This window comes from Protopterus annectens, chromosome 9.part0, assembly GCF_019279795.1.
Source record: "Protopterus annectens isolate FY-2018-M chromosome 9.part0, PAN1.0, whole genome shotgun sequence".
NCBI lineage: Eukaryota > Metazoa > Chordata > Ceratodontiformes > Protopteridae > Protopterus > Protopterus annectens.
Window position 1 is genome coordinate 600,698,951 of NC_056743.1, and position 26,348 is coordinate 600,725,298.

General features: G+C 38.0%; 1 protein-coding gene across 1 annotated transcript in view; it reads right to left on the minus strand.

Annotated features, from left to right (window-relative positions):
- DOCK5 (dedicator of cytokinesis 5) overlaps positions 1-26,348 on the minus strand; it is a gene marked incomplete in the record, with an annotated part of 3,482,443 nt that overhangs the window by 1,237,404 nt on the left and 2,218,691 nt on the right. Inside the window, 1 exon segment of the mRNA XM_044083155.1 lies at positions 8,335-8,430. Within this exon segment, the coding sequence (XP_043939090.1) occupies positions 8,335-8,430 (96 nt within the window).

Below are 26,348 nucleotides of genomic sequence, written 5' to 3' on the forward strand. Positions count from 1 at the left end.
GAGTCACCTATATCTCTCAATCTCAACTTGTGCTCCTTCAGAGTCCAGAGATATTTTTGATCCTAACAGGAAGCAGACTCTGAAAAATGCGTGACATAACTTAAATTTCAAGTTCAGTACCCTGGAGCCTTCAAAAAAGCAGGACTTGCTCCAGTTCTGTCTAGTCCACAAAAAGTAATCCTGATCAATAAATATTCTTTTCCCAACTATCAGTAACACTCTCCCTTTCTTCCATAATTCACTCAATTGCCTTTCTTTAAGATGGTATACTTGCACTTTTACTAGTAAGAGTTTTGGGACTCTAAGCGAGTTTCTGCCAGCACAGGCACCCTGTGCACTCTGTTGAGCAGTTTCTTCTTGGGATAGCCCCATACACTTTAATTGCAATGCAACAAAACCTTTAACAGTTCTTGTCCTCTACTCCATTCTTACACAAACGAAATCCTCAGGTTTTTGAGTATGTCGATTTTTCAATTCCATCATCTTACTCAGTTCTTGTGTTGCCTCCATCTATGCCAGATGGATAGTATGCTTGCTTTACACTTTTTTCACTCACTCAGTATCATCCTATTGAGCCTAAAAAGCACTTTCCATCAATGCAAGTCTTTTGTCAGTCTTTTTTTTTTAATGTACTCTGTTAACAAGCTATTTTCATTTTCACAATTTCTTTGTGTACTCTGTCTAGTTTCTCATTCATTTTAGAAATTTTACTGGTCTCAAGTAAGTCTCCCTTCCTTCTTCACAAGTGTTTCTTTACAGTGTGCTGCTGATTATGGGCAGAAAGACGGTGAATGGTTTCCCCTCCTCCAAGCTTATCTTCTTTTTTACTTCCTTTGGTCAGTCAGAGAGTACTTCTAACACATTCTCAAACACCTCAACTTGTCTTCCAGCATAGAATACAATTGTTATATATTTTAGCTTTATGGGCACAAAGCTACATCTCTTCAGCTCAGCACCATACTGGAGATCTGGTATCTGAGCCACTTTTTTTTTTCATTTCTCCAAACATTTTTATTAAATTTTCACATATGACAAAGGCAATCATACATTTATATAAATGAAAAACATACAAAATACCACCACTTTAGTTGCAAACAGTTTACATTACAGACACTATTGAAACAACTGTAGCTACAAATAGTATACATCACTTATAAACCATCCAGTCATTGTCAGTTAAGCATCATATGCCTCGTTCAAATTTTGCCTCAAACCTCATTCCTGCTCTGCATATATTGCTTCTACAGTTTCTGTTTTTTCCCTATGTAGTCTGCTCCTTCCCTTTTCTAAAGATCCCAATTCCAGTTGTTTTATCTCTGTTACTATATTCACTACATCTAATAAAGTTGGTCTAGACTTTAATTTCCATTTTCTAGTAATGTTTTTTTGGCAGCCACCATAATTAGACTCAGGAAGGCTTTACTATGTCTAGGCAGTTCCGGTTCTGTAGCATAACTCAAAAAAATCATCTCCCCAGTCAGTTCAAACTTCTCACCCAGCATCTCTGACACAACAGTCTGCAGGGAGTCCCTAAAGTCTACCAGCTCATTACACTCCCAAAAAATATGTTCCCAGCTACCTCTATCTTGCCCATCACGCCTCCAACATTTGCTATCCACCTGAGAAAAAATTCTTTGGAGTCTACTTGGGGTATAAAAATATATATGTAAACACTTCCAGGCAAAGACCATAAATCTTCTAGACTTTGTTGCATATTTGGGTGATATACATACACCCCCATTGTCTCTTTGTGAATTGCTTATTCAGTCTCTCTTCCCAATCCTCCTTAAGCTCCTCTGATTGATTATAATTATCATGCAATATTTTACATGCTTTACTAATTATTCCTTTTTAATGGCAGCTTCTGTTCTAGAATCAAACTCTAAAAGTGTTGGTCTTTCATTTAGGAGCCCCCTATTTCTTTCTATTTGCCTATACTCTGAAATCAAGTCCCTGATAGGGAAGACATTCCCTTATCTACAGTCCATTTAAATGATTGGCCTCTTCCCATTCTATTACATTTCCCTTTCTAGTTATTTGCTCCCAATACCTTGGTTCCTTTGCCAGTTTTCTCCAATAACTTCCAGCCCCCTCTTGCCTATTATTTGCATCCCTGACCACAGTCATCCCTATCGGCAAAATCTCTTTCCCCATTCTCATGCACGTTTAGTTCTTAGAATACTTCTTGCTATTTTATGAAAATAATACATTGCATGATTTTGGTTGTTCTCCAGAAGAGACTGTATCCAAAATCCCAATCTTTCCTTATTTCTTGAGCTTTCTTCCTGTGCCAGCATCATTCCTTTCCACTTTGAATTATAGCTTTCTGTTTGTGCTATGTATAAGAGCCTTAACTGTGTTGCTCTAAAATACCCCCTCAAATTAGGTAATCCTAGTCCACCTTGTTCTATTGGTGGAATCAACTTATCCCAATTGCCCCTTGCTGTCTTCCCTTCCCAGATAAAATCCTTCAATTATTCTTTTAACTGCCATCCACAACTTCTCCTTCAGTTGATAAAAGTATGCCTGACCTGTGTACAAGACTAAAGGGGCTAAAAATATTTTAATGGCTTGCATCTTGGTATTCACATCCATGTAACAAACTTCCAATCTCTCAGTTTTTGTATTACCTTCCGTCTTCCCACATATCCTTAGCTGTCACCACAGAGTCATTTCTAATCCATATGCCTAAATACTTCATTTTATCATGTCCCCATAAATATGGACATTGCTGGACCAATTTATGTGGGTACATAATTTACAGCTACTGCCTTTGTTTTAGCTTCATTAATTGTGTACCCTGAGAAAAATCTGAAACTGTCAAGTTCCACAACACTGTAATGTCCCTTTCTGGTTTTGTCATGTCACCTGCAAATAGAACCAACTTTTCCTGACTACCATACCAATTATATCCTTGAATTTCTGAGTCCCTTATTTTCTTTGCCAATGGTTCTAAATATAATGCAAACAAACGGGAATGCGGACAACCCTGCCTGGTTCTTCTACTCAAGCAGAAATTATCAGAGAGGACCCGATCCACTTCAATTTGTGCCTCCGATCCTTCACACGTTCTTCTAATCAACCTCATAATTATATCAGGGAAAGTAAATGCTTCCACTGAACTTCTCATAAAGTCCCAGTCTACTCTGTCAAATGCTTTCTCTGCATCAAGACCCACCAATAAAATTGGTACTTTCTTCCATCCTGCTTCCCCTCTGGATCAATGTTTTGTTAATATTGATAAATGTTTGCCTCCCCTCCACAAAACCACAGTGATCCTTATCTATCAATTTTGATATCATTTTTGCCATTCTTAGCCGTTACAGACACTTTATAATCATGGCTTAGTATTGAAATAGGCTTGTATGAAGCGGGATCTGATGGATCTTTACCCTATTTAGGTATTACTGTTACCACAGCCTTCTTCCAGGATTCTGGTACTTCTCCTCTTACAATACTGTTACACAAAGCCTTCCAGATTGTTATCAGTTTTTCCTTCCAAACTTCCACAGGAATATAGTCTATTCATGGGGGGCTTCATTGTAGATTGGTTATGCATAGCCATTTTTATCTCATCCCTTCTTATCCTATTAGTAATTGAGCCTCATCTACCTCTAGCTTTGGTATATTTAATTCTTCCATAAATATTACCATTTGTACCATTTCTTGATTTCCATATTTCTCTGCTTTAAACAAATTTTCATAACATTTCTGAAATATTTCTAATACTTCTACAAGGTCTCTTATTTTCCTTCTTATAGATTCCCTAAGCTTGGTGACTACTCTTTCCACTTTCTGTTGCCTGACCTGTTCTGCTAAAACCTTTTGTGCTCTAGAATTACTATCAAAAAACAGTTGCATAACAGCAATCTTTCTAAACTTGCTCATATTATTGAGGTAATCCCTTATTTTCTGTTTAGCATTCTGCAGTTGCTCTTCTTCCTGTTCTGAGAGATGCTCCCTATTTTGCAATACTTTATTTGTCAATCCCTCTAAATTCTTGCTAATGTTAAACAATATCTCCTTTTCTTTTATTTTCAACATAGTTTTAAACTCCATTTTAATTTTATCCCACTCCTTAGCTACGCTTTCAGAAGATAATCTTATTTTTCTCTAGTAGCTCCTGAATTAATTCCACAATCCATTCCTTAAATTCCTCTCTTTTCAACCGATAGGTGGGAAAGCGCCAGTGTCTCATTTTTATTTCATTACCTTGCATTTTTATTTTAGTTATTATTGGTGCATGATCTGAAGTAGTTACTGGGTGACTTTCAAGACCTTTAATTAAATGCACATGTTCCTGTGAGATATAAAATCTATCTAGCTTGGCCCAGTTTTTGTATCTCGGTGAGTTATATATATATTCACTCAAAACTCCTAGTACTGAATTAACATGCTCCATGCCAAACATTTTCATAAGTTTCTTAAAAAATCTCCCTCCTTTGTTATATTTTCCCTTCTAGGCCCCCCAGACACATCTTCACTGCTGCAAACCAAATTTACGTCTCCATCTATAAGTAATATTCCTTGCTGAATGCAGATTATTTCTCCCAGAATTTTCTTAAGCTCCATTATAGCAGTTTTAGGGGAGGATGTAAATGCATGCCAGTGCAATACTCTTCCCTAGCCAGTAGCCCCCTCAGTACTATGCATCTTCCATTATCATCTTTTTTCCTCCCTCTTCTATCACTATTGGAGCTCCTTTTGCAATTAATACAAGTACTCCTCTTTTCCTTTACCCCAGATATTCTGCTGAATAACCATCCTGAAAACCTTTCTTTATCAAATTCTCATGTTCAGTTTTTTCCAGGTGTTTCCTGTAGCATAGCTATTTGCACTCTACATTTCTGATATAGTTCACTACTCTTTCTTTTTTTATCTGTAAGATCATTCAGATTGAAAGACATTACAGAAAGCATAATTTTCTTATACAGTTATTATTACCACCTTTATGTTACAAAGACATGCATCTGGACTGTTTCTCCCCAGGCCTCCGCTGAAAATTGGCCTCGTTCCAAGCCGGACTTTCCCAGTTAAATGTTAAAAAAATAAATAATTGCTCTTTTGCTAAACGTTTACTTCCAACTTTTATGTTACATATATATACTTTTTGAAAGTCCTCATACAGAACAAACAACCCCCCCCACCAAAAAAATACACAACTAAAACCTATGAACACAAAACTATATACATGTTCAATTATTGAAGTTTTGGCTTCCTAATAGGAACAATAAAGTTCTAAGTTGATAGCTACACAAACAGGCTAAAGTTAACCAAAATGAAAGGTTAACCATGCTAAGACACATGCCACTCCCTTGCGCTATTAGTAAGTGGTATTTGATTTTGTATATCTTTATAACTCTCCCAGTTCAGAAAAAACTTGAAGGCTTTCATCAATCATTTTCTCCAAGCCATTTCTCTTTATCAAATTGTCTTCTAGTGACATGCAAACCAGAAATAACTGCTAAGGGTACCTTAACAGAAAAAAAGCCATACAATATTCTTTTTCATTTACATGCTTTGTAATAAACTTGTTACTGGATAACACCTAGGATTTTTACCCAGCATTTCCCTATGCAAGCATGGGAAAAAGCACACCGATTTTTTCCTTTGTCATACTCTCTTACAGACCCTTCCACTCTCCTTCCCATCTCCTCCCCTCCTCTTTTTTTCATTGCAGTGCCTACATTTCTCAAAACCGAACAAAGAAAAAGAAAGAAGGTTGAACAAGAAAAAAAAGCATCTGTTTATATTAGTGTCTCCATTGCATTTAAAAAAACAGAGAACTTTACTTCAAGCCTAACTGGTTTTGTATTATCTTTAAACCTATCACACCTGGGAAAACTACTAACTGTTTTCAGGGAACATCATCTCCTAGTTAATTTCTCTGTTCGTTTTTCTTCTTTTCCCTCAGCCAGTCCCTTTCCACCAGACTGTCTGCAGTTTATCAGTCTGTGTCCATGGAGGCATGAAGACCAGCTGCAGAAATGCTACTTAGTGTACATGCTTGCAAGTGCTAGAAAAAAAGCCTTATAATAGTCAACATTATTTTTCATTTACTTACTCTGTCTTAAAACAAAGGTCCTTAATCAGTGATTTCCCCATGCAAGAATGAAAAAAAAAAGCACATTAATTTGAACTCTGTCATGCCCCCCCCCCAACCAGGATCCATTTTCCTATCATTACATTGCCTATGTTTCTCAAAACTGCACAAGAAAAAAAAGTGGGGAGAAAAATAAATACACCTGTTTACAATTCACATTACATCCAAAAATAGCATGCAAAGAAAACCATGCAACACAGACACAGTAGTATTTAGAAAAGAAAGTGTTTTCTTTACTTAGTTTACTCCTCTCTTTTCCCCTCCCCAAAACATTTTTCTGAACATTAATGACATGAAGTAGGGGATATACTTTAGAGTCCCCCACTCAGCAAACAAATTGTGAAGAAGTCCAATATTTCCAGATTTTCTTGTGCTATCATATTTCACAATATAGTCATTACATTGTAATCCCACATAAAGTTACTGAGTTTATTACCATTCTTCTCCATCACCCAAATCTGCTTCATTTCCAACATGCTCTCAGTTCTTCCAGTCAGTTCTCACACTACTTCTTCTCTCTAACATTTTCTGTTGAAATACTGGAAAAGGTTTCACAGGTGGACTCTCTCTGTGATCTTCATTACCAGAGGAACAAGAAGCCAAATCTGTTTCACAACTCAGTTTTTGTTGAGCAAACTTTATTTCCTCCTTAGCATGCACTTTATCAAAAAATGACTTCCTCCCTCCAGGGAAGAATACCTTGAAGACAGCTGGATACAGCAGTTTGAATCTCGCATCTGTGTCTCGACATTCTCTGAACAGATGAATGAATTTACATCCCTTTTGCCTGGTGTACATTCAGTAATCATTCTCCACAAACATTCTGCTGTCTCCTACTTAGTATTTTGTCCTTCTGCCACAGTTTTGAGAAAATCAACTCGTTCTGCTGGTAGGATTGCATCCTTAGTATTAAAGATCTAGGCTGCTTTCTTATAGCTAGATTTGGAGCATACACATGATGTACCCATTCAACTAAGTCCCGCTGTAGAATACAAGTTCAGGTGCTTATTTGTGCTTTCATAAATTTAATACAATCTTTTCCTTCCAGCTTCTCTGGTATAGATGAAAATCTCAAGTTTTCCCTATGTGCTCTGTTCTCTAATTTTCATAGGTTCATAGATTAGTACTAAGCTAACTGCTCTTGCGAGACATTTTAAGCTTAGCCAATTACCCCTTGTGAGACTTGAGCCTTGCACCTTGTGTTTGTAAGGCAAACACCTTAACCATTAGGCCACCCTCCCAACCCCATTTTTTGAAACATCTCTTCCTGAGCAGTCTCATATTCAGCCAGCCTTTCTTCATTTCAACCTCTGATTTTTGGAGCTTCACCTTGTGTTTGTAAGGCAAACACCTTAACCATTAGGCCACCCTCCCAACCCCATTTTTTGAAACATCTCTTCCTGAGCAGTCTCATATTCAGCCAGCCTTTCTTCATTTCAACCTCTGATTTTTGGAGCTTCACCATCTCATCTGAATACCTGTTAAAAGCTTCTTAAATTTGTTCTAGCCTTTTACTGTTTGTGTTGATAAACTATCAGTGTGTTGTTTATTTTAACTAGGTCTGTATGCAGTTGTCTTATAACATCCTGTAGGTTAATGGAAATAATGTCTGAAGGTTGCATTACTTTTTGCTGAACAGCTGCAGAACTCTCCCTATTCAAGGTTTCTTCCTCACTTTTTGTAGCTGATTTTTTCCAGGTCTTCTATATTTCTTTATTGTTGGCAACTAGGCAGTGTACTTACTAACCAGTTACTGAAATTCACCCATAAACACAAGTCTACTGGCCTTCTCTGCTGAGTTTCTGTTTTCACTCTGGGAAAGCTATAAAACAAGCTGTTACTCAGTGTGCAGCCATCTTGGAATTCCTCTCTGAAACACTTTTTAAGCTCAGGTCACCTAAGCCACAGTCAGGTTTTCATTCCTCAAAGCCACCAGGCTTGGCTACTGTAAGTCTGTCCCCATATATTTCTCATGGGGATGCAGACTGCCTGCCTTGGGCCATGCTCATGGTGTAAGAGAGTCTTCATCTAGTTAATTATTAAATGGATAAATTAATTATCTTACAGAACTGGGGAATGGACATACGTAATGGGCAGAGTAGTCCTTACATGACATTAAAATTTGTGATTTACTTACATGCTTCATCTTTGTTGCAATAGGAGGACTAGTAGCTTGATTTGGTTAATCGAAGTCTCTGCTACATATACACCAAAAAACTCCACCTACTTACGATATGAATGGACTGCCTGCTCATCCCAATCACTGTCCTGTTGATTCTCCGCAGCAGCCGCTCCATAATCATCTGGATATGCATACTGGTCGGACCCTAGAGTACAGACAGCATGAAAATGTCAGATGCTGAGTCTTGTGGTTAAAAAAAAAAAACAGCTGACAAACATAGCAAATTAGTACCATTAGTTGGTAAAAGCAAAAGTAAATAACTCCCAGTAAAAAAAAATATCTATCAAATCCCACTAAAAATGGCTAGAAATGAAAACATGATACTTAACTGTTCTGACACAGATGTCTTATCAGATCGTGGTTAGTGAGTGCAGGAAATGTACACTGTGGTACAGCACAATGTAACAAAATCAAAACTTGTAGACTGCTATATACTGGTTTTAAAACTTTATAAAGATAAAGGTGTGTTGTGGTTATGTGCTAAAAATACCTTTCCACCTTTTGATAGGAACTGTTACTTTCATGTCTCTAGAATTACAATATTTTCTTAAATGCGTACTGGTCATGTTAATTTTTTAACTATCCACCATGATACATCATAGAGAAACAGCTGAGCTGCATTCTTCACACTGGTGAATGTTTGCAGCCTCAAATTGTAGGGGAAAAGCCTTTTAAAGGTAGAGCTAAATCTACCATCCTGTCACCAAGGGCAAAATGTAAAGTCTAACCTTGGTGACATTAGCAAAGGGAAAACCAGATCTACACCAAGAGACTTTAATGGGCATACCAACACGTATGTGCAAAGTTGCGTCCATTAAAGTCTATGGATGCATGGGATATACTAGGTTTATATGGGCCATAGTTTAATAAAAGGAGAATGACAGAAGTGCACTGAAGCACTTAACCCATTAGATGTCATGATGCAAGCACAAATATAACAAAAACACTTTAATCTGTAGCGAATAATCGATATAGTGAATGTCGCACACCAAGGATAAGAAATATTAGAATAGATGTAAACATTGCTGTTTGACTTGTACATCAGTTGCTATCACCAAAATAACACAAGGATTTACGGCAAGTTATCCAGTCCTCTAAATGAATGAAGCATGTAAAGTTTATTAACCTAAAGTGGTATAAATTGCTGTAATTCACTGAAATCAGCTTAGAAGGGCAGACCCTAGGACACAGGCAATAAACAGAAATGACAGCCTGACGTATATACACCGGGGGAGGGGTAATGTTATACACAGGCACTTATTAACTAAAGGTCACAACAGCTTCAGCAGTATCAACATATTTATTTAACATTTGTTGACCGGGAAAGTCTGACTAGAACATAGCCTACTTTCAGCAAAGACCCGGGGAGAAACGTTCCAGATGCATGTCTTTGGAATGTGAGAGGAAACTGGAGTATCCAGAGGAAACCAAAGCATATGCAGGGAGGATATGCAGACTCTGCACAGAAGGCACCCTAGCTGACAATCGAACTGCAGAACCTCTTGCTGGGAGGCAACAACATTAATCGCTGCTCCACTGCGCCGCCCAAACTTATATACTTCACTTTACAAAATAAACAACTTTCTGACACTTTAAAATAATTCACTAAACATGAGATCTTGAAATCAACTGATACTATTTAAAATGCGTTTAATTTATTTATTTATAATTGGTTAACTGGGTTACAGTACAAATTCCCATGGATTTTTATCAGGTTCAGCCCAGAAAATTAACAGATCCTTAAATAAAATACTACTTTTGAACTTCAGTTTAGAATCACAAATAGAGCAATAGAACTAATTACAGTAGGGAAACCACCCCACAATTTGTCTCATGCACAATTCCCAAGTCTTCACTTTTTGAATTTTCTTCCGGATTCATAGCCGACGAATGTCCATCTTATATCTAAACCAATCAAGAACTATCTGCTACTAAGAATAACACCAAAACTTTGGAACAATAATCCATGGGAGAAAATATTACCTCTTATTGAGACATTAAACTTGAACTCAGACTCTTCAAAATTGTTAGAAAAAAAAGAAAAAAAAATATTCTCTTATTTTGTATGACACTATTCTGATTGGATAATTCTACAATTAATCTTCAAGCCAATTGTAAATATTGTATATAGTTAGTAATCTTGTTTCATTCATTAAACTATGTATTAACCTATATGATAAATCTTTTTTTAAAAATCAAAAATCATTTGAGTAAAAAAAAAAGAACGATCTGTGCATTTTTATGGGAGAAACAGACTCATAAAACCACAGTGAGTCTTCCGATAATGCAATCATAAATTGGTATATACCTATCAGATCTTGTAAAAGTCAAAGCTGCAGGTACAAACTGACAGAGCACTTTCAAAGCAGTTTCTTTACTTTGACCATTATTTTTGAGGACCGGTCTTTTCTTTAACTTGATACACCAGGTAGTGGAGGAACATAGGGCATTACTTTTCTACTTTCTTTCTTGGTGGACTACAGTGGAGATGTACTGTCCTACACAGAATCTATTAATTTTAGTTAGACTGTATTATGTAATGTTTCTAATACTAACAAATTAATACCCACAGTGGTACATTCAAGACACTAGAATTATTTGCAATTTTAAGCATAAACTCCTCAAACATTTTCTATAAAGCAAGAAAAATGAATTATCAACAGAAAATCTTTACGACAGAAGTCAAACTCTGTCACACCTGTAAAAAAATGAATTTGTCATCATGTATTTATTTTATAGCTACTAGCTGACTGCATATTACTTTCAGACGATCTGTAAAACAATGATACCATCATTTTGTATTAGGTGACTGATGACCAAATGTAATACAGAAAAAGTCTGCTTGCAGTTGGCCTTTGGGGTAAAATGTAAGATTATCAAGTAAACTAGCTGGAATTACTACCTGCTGGCTTAACATCAAGACTTGTGTGGGGTCATTTACTGCACTGTTATAACTTGTTGATACTTGTGAACCTCTGCTCTCTCTGAAAAAAACAAAAAAAACAAAAAAAATCTTGCTTTTTTCCCACTTTTCTGAGGTTTAAAAAAGTTCAGTTAGAGGCTTGCTGTTCTTGAACTGTTTTGTAAGTTTCTTGGAGGCCATTTTTTGCTTGGGCTAAAGGGAAGTCTCTCTGTTGATCAGTGGCAGTGAAAAACACTGAGCAGCCTGCCTGCCCCTGTGGGAGTGGTTACTGACTTGAAACTGTAGTTTTATTGGCCATTTTGGGTCAATTCCAAACTCCTTCATCTTCCTCTCTTAAAACCTGGTTGCCTTGTGGTTTTGGCGTCTTTTCAGGCTTGTTGGCTGTTGGTGAAGCACCCACCAAGAGGAGAAAATGCTGAGAGAAGAAAGGAGCCACTTTTGAGATTTTAAGTATTTTTCCTCTGTTTATTTGCTAAGTTTTTCTGCATAGCCGCCTATTTTGATCATTTTCTGGCTTGTTAAACTTGATTTCTGCATTAGTAACTGTATTTAGAGCACAACCTAGAGCTGTTTACTGAATTTTCTGTTTGCACTTATTTTTAAAATAGTTTTTTTCTCAAAACTTGCATTTTATCTGTCTTTGGCCTAGCACTCGTGTGGGGTCATTTACTGCACTGTTACAACTTGTTGATACTTGTAAACCTCTGCTATGTCTGAAAAAAACAAAAACAATCTTGCTTTTTTCCCACTTTTCTGAGATTTAAAAAAGTTCAGTTACAGGCTTGATGTTCTTGAACTGTTTGTAAGTTTCTTGGAGGCCATTTTTTGCTTGGGCTAAAGGGAAGTCTCTCTGTTGATCAGTGGCAGTGAAAAACATTGAGCAGCCTGCCTACCCCTGTGGGAGTGGTTACTGACTTGAAACTGTAGTTTTATTGGCCATTTTGGGTCAATTCCAAACTCCTTCATCTTCCTCTCTTAAAACCCTCTTTTGCGCGGTTTTGTGCATAGCGCAACAGCGGGCAGTGCCGCCTAATTGGGTTTAAACTATTCCTGGCTCCACAAAGTCTGCTCTTCACTTTTTCCCTTAGAACTGCTCTATCTCTTAATTTAAATTTAAACACCATATTCTCATTCTAAGGCCCTTCACTGGTCCAATTAAGTAATCCTACAAATTAGCACTATTAAACCATAAGCACTACTTAGTCTTATACTCTCTACGATTACCCTGTCCTCTATTGGTCCGTCTTAAATTCAGTTTCCCTATATTACTCTAGCATGTCCAAAGGTCAGTCAATGGTTTCCTCTCCAGTCCAGCTGGTGAATCTGGGAATTTTGAGGCAATGTTACAACTGTCTCATGTACACGGACAACCCTCTCCTCCTCCAAACAGGTTCAAATATATGTGAGAGATGCTCTCTCATCTCAAAACTGGTGTAACCAGTCAGGAGGAGAAGGTAACCTCACACAACACAATTCCAGTATCACATAGTCCCACCACATCAGTGAACCAAACACATAAATACACAAAAACATACTCGGAGGCTATAAATAAAAATCTACCTAAGCAACAGAGACCTCCAAAGCAGACATCCAAGCAAACGCCACCTCAAAACAAAACACGCACAACACATAGCCCACAAAGTCAGTGTGCCAAGCAGCCACAGCCCTTAAGGCTGAATAACACACCTGATACTCTTGTAATAGGTGACTCTATTGTCAGACACACTGACGTCCCACTCACCAGGCTGAATAAAGAGAAGGTCACGGTGAGCTGCCTGTCGGGTGCTAGGTTCCGCCACATAACGCAAGCACTCAGGTCACTCCAAAGAAAATACAAATATGACTCAGTCATTGTACATGCTGGTGTGAATTACCTGAGACGTACCTCCCTGGACTACATGAAAAGAGACATAGAGGAGCTCTCTGATCATGTAGCCCAGGCTGGTATGACCCTGACCTTGAGCAGCATCTTACCCTCACCTAGAATGATGCCACAGTACAAAGACAAAATGGTCGATTTTAACAATTGGCTAACATTTTGGTGTCATTCAAAGGGGATCCAGTGTCTGTCAGCCTGGGATGACATGCTCGACAAGCCACGTTGCTTAGGGACGGCTTGCACCTGTCACCAATGGGCTTTCGGATATTGGCAAAGGCTCTTGCCACCCCCATAGTGCCTTTTTTAGGCAAGGCTCAAAAGTCAAACCCACCCCCATAGACAGCACAAGGAACAAGAAACTAAGGGTAATGCTGCTTAACGCCAGAAGTCTTAATCTCAAGATGCACGCACTCAAAGCTCTCCTCAGTATGGAGAACATCGATATCTGTGCAGTGACAGAAACCTGGTTCAAGGCTCCAGAGAGCACCCCAGCACTACCAGGCTATACCTCATATCATGCTTTTCGGCCCCAAAACCCGGACCAAACCACAAAAGGAGGGGGAGTTTCCATATTTATCAAGGATATCCACACCTCCAGGTTAGTGGCATTGCACGAAGTATCGGAGACCATCCATGTGCAACTAACAGTGGGCAAGACTGCTTTTCAGTTTATAGCATCCTACAGACCACCCTCTCAAAGTCAGGAATCCCATTCGGCTTTCCTGAAAACATTGGAGAACATGAAGATCTCTCCGAACACCATTATATTGGGCGACTTCAACTACCCAAACATTGACTGGGAGCACTACTCAAGCCCCAGCACCTTAGCCCAAAGGTTCCTGGAAATTATAAACTCAAATGCTATGGAACAACTAGTCACCACTCCCACAAGAGGGGACAACATACTAGACCTGATCATTACCAACATGGGGACTCTATGCTCCACACCAGAAGTATATCCCTCATTGGTAAGATCAGACCATAAATTAATTTCACTGGATGTCCACATCCCGACCCTAACCCCCAGCCCAGAAAACCACAGTGAAAAACTTCTCAAAAGCAAACTTCTCACTTCTCAAAACCAAAGTGGACTCCTTCAAGGCCCCAAGGCCAGTGGAAACTACGGCCCAAACTGCAAAATCATATATAAACGCATTCTACGGACATCTCCAGGAATGCATGGATCACACTATCCCAAACAAAACCAAGACCCAATCATCCAAAGGCAGGCGTAAAGTCTGGTGGACCCCCTACCATAAATAAACTGTACAACAGAAGGAGGAAGCTACTACATGATAGAGCAAAATCCCTAATAGGGAAGGCATCTCTGATCAGTACTAGCAAAAAATTACGATCCCTCATAAAATCCTCCAAGGCCACCTTCGAGAGAAAAATTGCACAGGACACCAAAGACAATCATAAGGCTTTTTTCAGTTATGTTAGGAACCAGGGATGCAACTCCCAGACTTGTTCTGAGTTGTTTCTAAATGACAAAAAATACACTGAACCCACAGACATCGCCAATATCCTGGCAGACAGGTTCAGTGCAAACTTCTCCCCCCCAAAAGAGCAAGTATCCATCCCGGCAGAGGGCTGCCTCCCAAACATCTCTGATGCTCAGGTGAAGGCTGCCCTCTCCAAAGCAAAAAAACACTGCTTCCATGGGACCAGATGGTGTCCCAGGTTGCGTCCTACATGAACTCCAAGAGGAACTAATCCCTCAAATAAAACAGCTATACAATCTCAGCCTCACTACAGGATATGTGCCCACAGAATGGCGTACAGCAACAGTGGTCCCACTCCACAAAGGTGGAGCCTCTACGGACCCTGGAAACTATCGCCCCATAAGCCTGACTAGCTTAGTCTGCAAGGTTATGGAGAGGATCATCATGGAGCTCATAAACAAAGACATTGGGGATCTACAGATACTAGATCCTACCCAGTTCGGCTTTGTCAAGGGCAGATCCTGCCTTTTGAACCTGGTTGACTTCTTCAAAACAATCACCAAAGCCATAGATGAAGGGAAGGTAGTCCACACAGCCTATCTGAACCTTGCAAAGGAATTTGACACAATACCCCACTCGGGCATCATAGATAAGCTATCCAGCTTAAATATAAACCCCTATGTCACAAGATGGGTCACAAACTGGCTCAAAGACAGAACCCACAGAGTGAGAGTTGCTGGAGCCATGTCAGACTCGAAACCGGTCACAAGTGGCGTCCCACAGGGTTCTGTCCTGGGACCACTCTTGTTCAGTATATACTTTTCCGAGGTACAGGCAAACGTGGGAGGACTATGGCTCACCAAGTTCGCAGACGACTGCAAACTGGGTGCCATAATCAACTCTCCAGCTGACACAAACATCCTTCAAAAAGGTCTTACAGAGACAGACAACTGGTGCCAGCACCATGGTTTAAAGCTAAATGCCAAAAAATGTATAGTCATACCCTTTGGCAAAAACAATGTGCCCACAAATTACCACATAGGCGGAAACCCATTAAGTACAGAGAAAGTTGTTAGGGACCTGGGAACCCAAGTTGATAGCAATCTCTCTTTTGAAAACCACATTGCCAAAGTGGTTAGAAAGACCTTCTACATAGCCCACCTCATCACGAAGGGTTTCACATCTAGATCAAGAGAGGTAATCGTGCCCCTTTATTCATCCCTCATCAGGCCCATCATAGAATACAATGCCCCTTTTGGGATGTACCTTACCCGACACATGCAGCGATTAGAAAGACCCCAAAAGTATCTCACCAAGAGGATCAAGGGTCACAAACAGATGCCATATGCTGCTCGGTTAAAAAAACTCCAGCTCTACTCAGTTGCATACCGCCTACTTCGAGGCGATCTGCGCCTGACATACAAAGCTATGTCAAATCCAGAATTAATGGACTTGCTCCACCTCAGTAAATCTAAATCCCTTAGAGCCACACGCTCGAGGGACTTGAACCTCAGCACAGAAATAAATAGAACTTGCTGGAGGGACAGGTTCATAACCCAGAGGCTCCCTTTGCCCTGGAATAGAATTCCAGTTCATGTGAGGCAGAGCACCTCACTGAATCTCTTCAAGAAGAATCTCGATAGGTGGATGGGGGATCATAGGTTTGTCCCAGGGATTACTCCCGTGTCACTATTAGACAGAGGCATAGCAAACTAAACCTTAAAAAGGGCACAGTATACTCAAATCAAGGGGTGGCGTAAGCCATACAGAATCGGGCTAGGCTTATAATTGCCCCAGGGCAGATAGCCTAGTATGAACCTATGAACTACAGTCATGATTTTCTCTCACTATTCATCCAGCTACGGCACTTATCTAATGTCAGACTCATCAATGAATATAAAGACCCCTTTGGTATGCATAAATTGAAGTGTACTACTCAACTAGAAAGGCAACAAAGATGATATACCAAGTTAAAACTTTTGACTATCCAGAAGGATTAACACACATCTCATACTCCGTAGCCTAGAGGCTGCTCCGAGGTGACCTGTGTCTTGCTTTTTGAGCCAAGAAAGACAAGACTCTGACCTACTTGACCTTCTCTTTCTTTGCAACAACAGTGGCTCTATACACTGGCTCTATACACTATCACCCAAGGGACCTAAATGTACAAGAAAAATAAGACTCACTTGTTGAGACAGGTTCCTAACTCAATGTATTCCCAGCCTAGTAAATAAGCTACCAGTAGAGGTCAAACAAAGTACTACTTTGATTACCTTTAAGGCTAAACTTGATGACTGGGTCGGTACAGACACATTTAAATCAGTACTGCCATGTCAGCCCTGCTCAATTTGGGAGGCAAGCACGTAAGTGCTTGAAAAGGCACACAAAAAATTAAAATGTATCTTCTTAAAGGTGTATACGGGATAGGCATCTTATGGTCCACATGATTGCTTGCCTAGCATTGTACTGTTCCTATGTACCCCCATGTCACACTACAGGTAGAGAAAAGAGAAATTACTGGTGATAGTGTCTTCTACCTGTCATAAGTAATCTGGATACAAACGGCAAAAATGGTTTAGCGCTTTCACTCGCTAAGGCGAGCTTCATCAGAACACAGAATTCATTTTTGTATTAAAAGAAGATTTTTGTATTAAAAGATTTTTGTATTAAAAGAAGTTTGGATCTTCGTAGCAGTTTGGACTTTTTCCTTTTATTGCCTGTGTATGCTGGATTCTTGCTGTGAGTGGTGGCATTTAGCGTGTTGTGTAAGCTGCCGTTTGTATCCAGATTTGATATCCACAACTCGCAGTTGTTCCGGACCTGTCATAAGTAATCATTAAGCTTTTTATCTCATTTGTCTGGTAGGGCAACAAACTACATTAAGAGTCATGCTTGAGCTGTTCAGCACTTCTCGTGAAAAGTTGCTTTTTTGAAAATAAACAAAAAAATCTGCAACTTCTAAGGCCTTTTTTCTAGTTTCAGCATACATTCTCATATGGTCTTTCTCTCATCCTAATCTCTTCATCATTCCTATCCCAGTGCATGGTTATGCAAGAAATCCCATTTTTGAAGTTCTGTTCAAACAGCAGACTGGCTGCTGTAGCTCCAGCATTAGGATGAGTACCTGTCCTATACACTCCAAATATGCTGTTTAACTGTTTTCAGTTAATCCACATGGAACTGCAATTCTTATACTTTGCTAACATTCTGCATAAAACATTCCACTAGCAAACAGATTATTTACAATTAGTTGATGGAGTTACTCCCCCTAGGCTAATTAACATTTTTGCAATTGAGACCCAAGAAGATATTCATAATGATTAGGGGAAAATTGGCAGGGCACATGGCAACTTCCCGTATGCTTTTCGTTGAGTGCCATGGAACCTTTAACATCTACCTGAGCTACCATTAACTCAGGCAAATGGAGTATGTAATGTCTCATCAGAAGGTTGATACACGTCCTTATGCTGTACCTCAGGGTCAGTAATGGAAAATTAAAAGTACAGTTTTGTACCTACCATAAATGTAGATGTTCGAAGATCCACATTGCTGCAGTCCTAACACTTGGGTAGTCCGCTGTCCCTCTGTCGGCCCGAATATCAGAGTATAAGGCTGACGTCGGTCAAGGCGCATTTGACTGACATCAGAACGTCAGGGTACAAATGGGCATGACCGACGTCATATCCTCAGTCTTTTCTTGCCCCAGATGTCAGAAGACCCTAAAAAGAAAGGTCAAAACCCATAGACAACAACTAAACAACCAACCAGCCTAACACCTAAAATATGTACAATATATACAATATATACAATTATACAATTATACCTCAGATGGATAACCCAACCCACACAACCACCTCAAACTACAGAGGGGAAGGAGGGAGGGTAAATTGGACTGCAGCAATGTGGATCTTCGAACATCTACATTTATGGTAGGTACAAAACTGTACTATGTTCTTCATCTCACATTGCTGCAGTCCTAACACTTGGGTAGAATCCCAAAGCAGAGGTAAGGGAGGATGGCTAAACTATAATGAAGCAGGAGCTGCCAAAATGCCCTGCAACACAGCAGTGGCAAAACCAGCCCTGGATTTAGAGTACAGTGGAAGGTGGTAATGCCTAGAGAAGGTATGCACTGAACTCCAAGTGGCTGCCTCCAAAATATCCTTAGTAGCCACCCCTCAAAAAGCTGTTGAAGTGGCAGTAGCCCTAGTGGAATGAGGCCTAATCCCAGCTGGAATCTCTTTGCCATGATGGGAATAACAGAAAGCAATGCAAAATCCAATCCACTTAGAAATAGTTTGTTCTGACACGGGCTTGCCCTGAGAGCACAAAGCAAAAGAAACTAATAACTGCTGAGATTGTCTGAACCCTTTAGTTCTGTCCAAATAATTTGCATAAAAAGTAGGCAAATGAATAGTTTGGTTTAAAGCCACACTAGAAACCACTTTAGGCATAAAGGAAGGATTAGTACGTAAAGATACTCTATCCTTATGGAAAATTAAGAAATACAGTTATTCACTTTTTCTGACATCCGGTAAACCACTGAGGCAAGAAAAAACCAAAATATTCCCCAACGGGGTACTTAACCAACTCTGACTTCGGTCTGAAACTCCGAATTCGAAAAATTTCAGAACGCCGAACGGCACTTGCAACACTGCTTCTGCATCGGACCATGCGGCAAAAAAGACTGAGGATATGACGTCGGTCATGCGCATTTGTACCCTGACGTTCTGATGTCAGTCAAATGCGCCTTGACCGACGTCAGCCTTATACTCTGATATTCGGGCCGACCGAGGGACAGCGGACTACCCAAGTGTTAGGACTGCAGCAATGTGAGATGAAGAACATCATCTTGGTTTGGGAACAGAAACTAATCCCTTCTGATCTTCCATCAATAGTGAGTGTGCTACCTGTTGAGCTACTCAGGCTCCATGAGTCACCAGGTTACTCTTCTGTGTATAATTACTTGACATTCACAAAGTTCTTTGAAGTGGTAATTGTTAAAAGATGGATGACTATGTATTAGCAATGCCTCTGATATTCTAAAAAGAGCAAACATTTTGTCAGTAACTGCAAACACTGAAGTGAGGATGTGGAAAGCAGTTGTTCAACTACCAGAAATTTGCATTCATACCATCTCATACTGACTGCTTTGAATGTCTATTTCAAATTCTGTCAGTCTCTCCACATTTTGTACCTCAAATTCTTCAGCCATCTTCACAATTCCATTCACTACTTTCCTTTATTTCCTTTACTGTCTCTAAAGGTAAACTAAATCCAAGAGTGAAAGGAAATTGCCATAATATTAGATGATACAGCAAGTTCACATCTGCAGTCATAACCTTTCAATATTTGAGCAGCAGGTTAAGTCTAACATCTAGCCTGACTTCCAGAACTTTGGACCCTTCTTCCTGCACAATTGACTTCTTTCCAAGTATGTTACCACATTCCCAGTATAAAGGGAGATTGTCAGTCCATGCCATATGTGCCTTTCTTTACTTAAGCCCCAGGTAAGGGGATCATAAGGGTACTCCTTGCATAGTTCACCAGGCTTCCAAAGAACCTTCCCATAAAATGCTCTACACAGCCTAGGCCAGGTCAACCAAAGAACCCTGGTTCACCAAGGAAAGCTAGAATAGGAGAATCCATACAAGTGGCACGTAAAGGAGAAGGGTAAGGGGACTGGTACCCATCCTATATCTTGTATGACCAATTGCATAAGGGAAGTGGAAAGAAGGGAACCTTCACTACAAGAGTGACCCTACACAAACATACTGTTATAGCAAGTTCCTTACAACTGTGTTATGCTCTTCATATCGATCATTGCTGCAGTCATAACCTTATGGAAGACTCATAGTGTTAACTTATTTTGGGAGATAGCTGCTTTCTTGAGTCAGACTGCATAACTCCTTGAAGGAAGGGAGAGTCAAAACCAGCTCTTCCATGGATAAAATGTCAAATTGACAGTGCCTAAAAAAGTTGTGCAGAGAGGACCATGTGCTTTCCCTTCAGAACAGCTGGAGTACTTTCCCCTGTATTGAAAGCAACAGTAGTCACTTTGGCTCTAAAAGAATGAGGCCTGATATGACTCTAAACCATGGGCAATAGCAGGAAGCAACACAGTGAGATACCTACTTTAATACAGTCTGTGTGAAAAATGTGTTCCCTTTTTTACTAGCAAAAAATAAAATACATCAGTAAAACTCTAAGGAATGCAAGACCCTTTCTCCTTTATGTGGATTACAAAAATGATGTGCTGGTATGCAGACTGACTCTTTACATCATGGAAGACCACAAAAGGCTCTCTACACATAAGGGCATGAACTTCATAAATTCCTCATACAGTATTAGCTGCCACCAGAACATTTTTTTTCTTTTACATCAAGAACTTGAGGGGACAGTGGTGGATGACTCAAAGGATGCTTCAGTTAATTTATCACAACGTTAAGTTCCATGGTGAAGTCACTACTCTTCTAATGGGCATCAAATGGAGAATCCATCTAATCAACTTTTTAACCGGTGGTATTGGCAGCCACACATAGAGCCATGGGTAGCCAGGCTAATACAGGACATAGATATCACTTCACTGAAGCTAGTCCTGTTGCCAACGGGTTAAGTACAGCAGAAATCGTTGTACCCCTGCTAATTGCATGGTATAGAGAAACTTTTCTATTTGGCTAAGCAAGACTTTATAATACTAGGTTGTCTAGCTTCATGAATAATTTTTAGCATGTTCTCTGAGAACATGTATCTGAAGAATGAACAGGGTTAAAGTAAACCCTTATCCACCAAGTCAGTTTGACTGTGTGTGTGTTGGGGTAAGCCGAAGACACCCTGCATTCGATCTAGAGCAGCACATACAGATGCAGGATTACTGGCCTCTTCCTGTAATACTCTGCATCATTATGGAGAAACAACAATGCCTTGTCCAAAGGAGTGCTATCATCAGAATTTTGGCATCCACACTTACTTTCTGAATTGAACTGGGGAGAAGGAGACTGAAAGATAACACAGAAAACATAGAAAGACATCTGCTGCCTATCCATTCAATGGAGAAGACATCCACTGTTCTATATTTTTCTGTGCAGCAAAAATCTAATCTATTTATGGCACAATTCACCTATAAATAAGGTCCAGAAAGGTGCCCCTGCCTAGTATTCATTTATGCAGACCTACAGCCGACTTGCTCAACTAATAAGACAGGGTATTTTGCACAAATGGGATACAAGACACTCTCAGTCAGCTCTGATTGCCAGGCAATCTCCGAGGATTCCACAGCAAGCCTGCACAGAGTAGGAGTGTGTATAACCCTTATTAGTGTACTACTTTAAAAGTTGTGATGTCTGTTATCAGTGCTGAACCCCTGGTCTCCAGACAGGCTTAAATACATTGAGTACCAGGATCACCATCATCATTTCCACAATATGGTGTCAGTGGCACAACAAGCAGCGCATTCATCTTTGATGTTGGTAGACCCGATGATGGTGGGTTCTAATAAAATTACACGTGAATGGATTAAAGATGCATTGCAGTGCAGCATTAGGGGGGTATATCATCCTTCAGATGAAACTTTATTAGAGAGTCCACTCTTAATTTACAAAATATTTATAAATTTATAAATATTTATATAAGTACAAATCTGTTTACACATTCATAATTTCCTTAACAATCATGCTAAATTTTCATCCATATTAGACTCCCACTACTTCTTCCATAACCTCCATTTGATTTTACTTAATATTGTTGCTGAAATCCATTTACCATTAAACATTTCATTTATTCTTTCACTCCATATAACATAAAATAGCTTTTTATCCACTCTTCTAAAATATTCTTTACTTCTATTCTTACAATATCCATATTTAATCATATCCACATTTATTTTATCTACTTCTTTTCTATCTTCAAAAAATATTCTTTACACATTTTCCCCTTCACTTTTACATTAACATTACAGTTAACTTTCACATTTAACAATTTCATATTTCAAAAACACATGTTCTGTAGTTTCCGCCTCTTCTTGACAATGTAAACATATTCTATCACTTTTCTTTTTGACATGTTTCATTTTATTGGCAATTTATCGATTACTAGTCTCCACAAAGAATCTTGACATTCTATTTTCTGATTACACAATTTGCTTCTTATTTTTATTGCTTTAATTTTTTTCATTTGTCAGATTTTCTGATGGTTTTACATAGTAATGTTTTATTATATTCATATAACTTACTTTTCTACTTTTTCTATATTATCAATTTTTATTTTCTACAAAAATATTTTTCTGGATAACATTTTTTTCTTCATTTCTCTTTTATTATTATTTTCACCATACCCCAAATTTATCATACTTATATTTACAGTTTTGCTACTAATCTCTCATCATTTTAATTTATCCACTTTAACACTTTGTACAAATTTAATGATGCAGTGTATACCACTGGATTACTGAACACTAAACCTCCTCCTTCCTTATTTACATACAGATCTCTTTTTTTTTTACTGGGTTTAATCTAGAACCCCATATAAATGAAAAAAATATATGATCTGCAATAATTAATTTTCAAATGCGGTTGGCAACATAAATACACTTGCTAAGTATGCTATTTTTTTCCCGTCAGTACTGAATTTATCAAATAAACCTTTTTTTCTGAAATATAATTTATATGTTCTCCAGAAAAGGCATGCTTGCTTTATTTCTTTTAGTGTTTTCCCACTGAATTCTGCTTACATCTTCATTCCCAAATTTTATACCGAAACAGAAATTTCACTCATTGTAAAACATACACCCCTGACATTTGCTATATCACCTAAACCTTTACTTTTTTCTTTATTTAAAGCCATCCCTATCATCTTTAGATACTTACTTCTGTAAATGATTACCTTTTATCCAAATTTTTTTATGCAATTACATCATCTGCATATGTTAACAGAATTGAAATTATTGACCCTTCAGGTGTTATGGGCGCACTTCAGATTAGAGAGTTACCAAAAACTCGAAACTCATATGGTCGAGACCATATCATCGAGTTTTTGGAAACTAGAAAATCTAAAGTGAATAAAAAAAAAACATACAAAACGTTAAAGTGACGTTTCTGCAGGGGGAAAGCCTCCTGCACCCCCACATCATCTACTACTTACATATGCAAACTCCGAAATCGCACTACAGCGAGGACATGGGAAACCTCTCGTTCTGTGCATCTGCATATAGCGTGGAACAGGAGATTTTCCTTTTCTTCTCTGTAGTGCAATCTCGGAGTTGGTATATTTAAGTAGGGTGTGTGTGTGGGGGGGGTGGCAGGGGGGCTTGCCCCCCTACAGAAACGTTGTTTTAATGCTTTGTATGTTTTTTTAATTCACTTTAGATTTTCAAGTTTCCAAAAACTCGAGCATATGGTCTCGACCATACAGGTTTCGAGTTTTTGGTAACTCGATAATCTGAAGTGAATCCGGTGTTATATATCCCCACCTCCTTCACTCTGTAAATTTCACACATTACCACATTCATAACTAATGCAAAGAGTATATAACTCTATGGATACCCCTATCTTACATCACTCTTCATATGTACCTCTTGGCTTAACCAGCCATTTACAAATATTTTTACTTTACTATTATTATATGCTTTCATATATAACTTCCTAACTTTCTTACTGATATTATATTCTTTCATTACTACCTAAAACATTTCATGTCTAATTGTGTCAAATGCCTTAAGATCTCCTATCATGCTTTTCACTTCTTTTCTGTTCACATCATCCACAATTTCTCTTAATTCTTAATGACCCTTCCCCTTTATAATGTATATGCTATCTTCCATATTTTCCATTTTAGTTTCAAATCTCTTATTACTTTCATGGAGTTTATAATCATTATTCAATACTGTTTGTCTCCATTTTTAATTCTCTTCTATTTTCCTTCTTTCATATGAATTTAACTATTCCACTACAAAACGTTTTATACTTAAAACCTTCATTTAACCATTCATTCAAGATCTTTAAAACATATTTTTTGCCAATCCCTTATATTTTTATACATTTCATACCCTAATTCCATCTGGGCCTGCAGTCAAATCTATACTTACTTGTCATAATACTTTATCTAGCTCATTTAAAGAAATCTCCTTTTCCAATTCTTTAGTCTCTTTTTCTGATAACTTTTTTTACTTTCCAATTTTTTTCTCTACCTTCTTTTTTCTTTAAACATTTCTTGCACATGTACTACACTATTCATAATCCTTCCATTTATCCTTTTACATTTTTTATTTCTCTCATTACACTATCATCTTCTTTTACTAATCTGCTTAAATAACTATATACTCCTCTTTTTCCCTTGTAAAAATGTCTTTGCTTATATAACAATTATTGTATTTTTCTTAATTTCTTTCACATAATTCATTTTTCTTTGTCAAAGTACTATTACTCTATTCTAAATCTTCCAGTGCATATTTTTTTACATTTTTCTTTCTCTACTTTTCTCATATCATATTGCCACTGTAAAAAACATTTTTTATATTTTCCTTAAATATCATCCACCATTCAGACCAATGTTTATAAAATGCTCTCACAGTAATATGATCTTTCCATAACTGTATTACTAATCTTTTCCTTTCTTTCTTTTTTATTCCTTTGCCTATTTTCAAATATTCTTTGTTTTCTTTTATCCTTAGCCATATTACAAGAGGATCAGAAAATCATGTTTCAACCACCTCCCCTTTTCCTACAACTAAGCCTTCTGATACTATACATAATCTATTTCAGTTCTCTACATACTGCTTTTGTAAGTCCATAATTTTTGTCCCAAAGTTTTAAATTACCACATCTTATAACCTTGGGCATTTTTCTTGTATTATTATCTTATAGCTGCTTCCATTTTCTTTTATTATATCCTTCATCTTTACGCTTGCCTCTTAAATCAAGTTAAAGTCTCCTGTCATTATAATATTCATATGCATAGCCTAAAATCTTATTAAATCAGCTTTCCCATTCTTTACAGTCAGTATAAGCATTTAATGTTATAATTCTGTATACCTGTTCTTCCATTTTAAACCTAAACTGTTTAATCTTCCTGTTTTTTTCTAAAGTTACATCTAATATCATTACTGTATTTCGACAGAATACAGAAATTTCAACATCTCTCATTTCCCAAATTAGCTTTCCTCCCCATACTTTTTCCGTTTGTATTTTTTCTAAATTTGTTAAAAATCCTGTGGCTTCTAATATAATTACATCTAAATTATATGTTTTACACTACAAAGTACCTATTCTTCTCACTATTTTCTTAATGCTATTCACATTTACAGAAAGCAAGCAAATTTTCATTTTCCTTGGAGTCATAGTTTAAGTTCATAGCTGATTACTAGGCTAGTTTTCTTAATAGGCAATTGTAAGCCTAATCAATTTCCTTCCCAAAGATGAGAATCAAACACTGAACCTAGTGTCTGTGATTCAAACACCTTAACTATTATACCAAGCCCCAGTCTTTAGCTGGATATATTCTTTTTCACCCATTCCTTTATTTTTTCTTTTGTACTTATTCCTTTAATTTTTCTTTTTCTCTTACTAACTGAATTCTTTTTTCTCCTTTTACTGCTTCCCAGTTCATCTCTTCTTTGTCACTTACTTCAGAACCTTCTACTATATCCTCTATTTTCTCATCTAATTTTTCTTCAATTTCTATTAATACTAAAATTTCTTTTCATTTTCTTCTCTTTCTTTTTCCTATTTTCATTTTTGCAATCTATCCATAAATTTCCAACTTTGTTACGTTTATAACATTTCAATTCACTTTTTTTGCATTATGTCTCATTTCCCCAAATA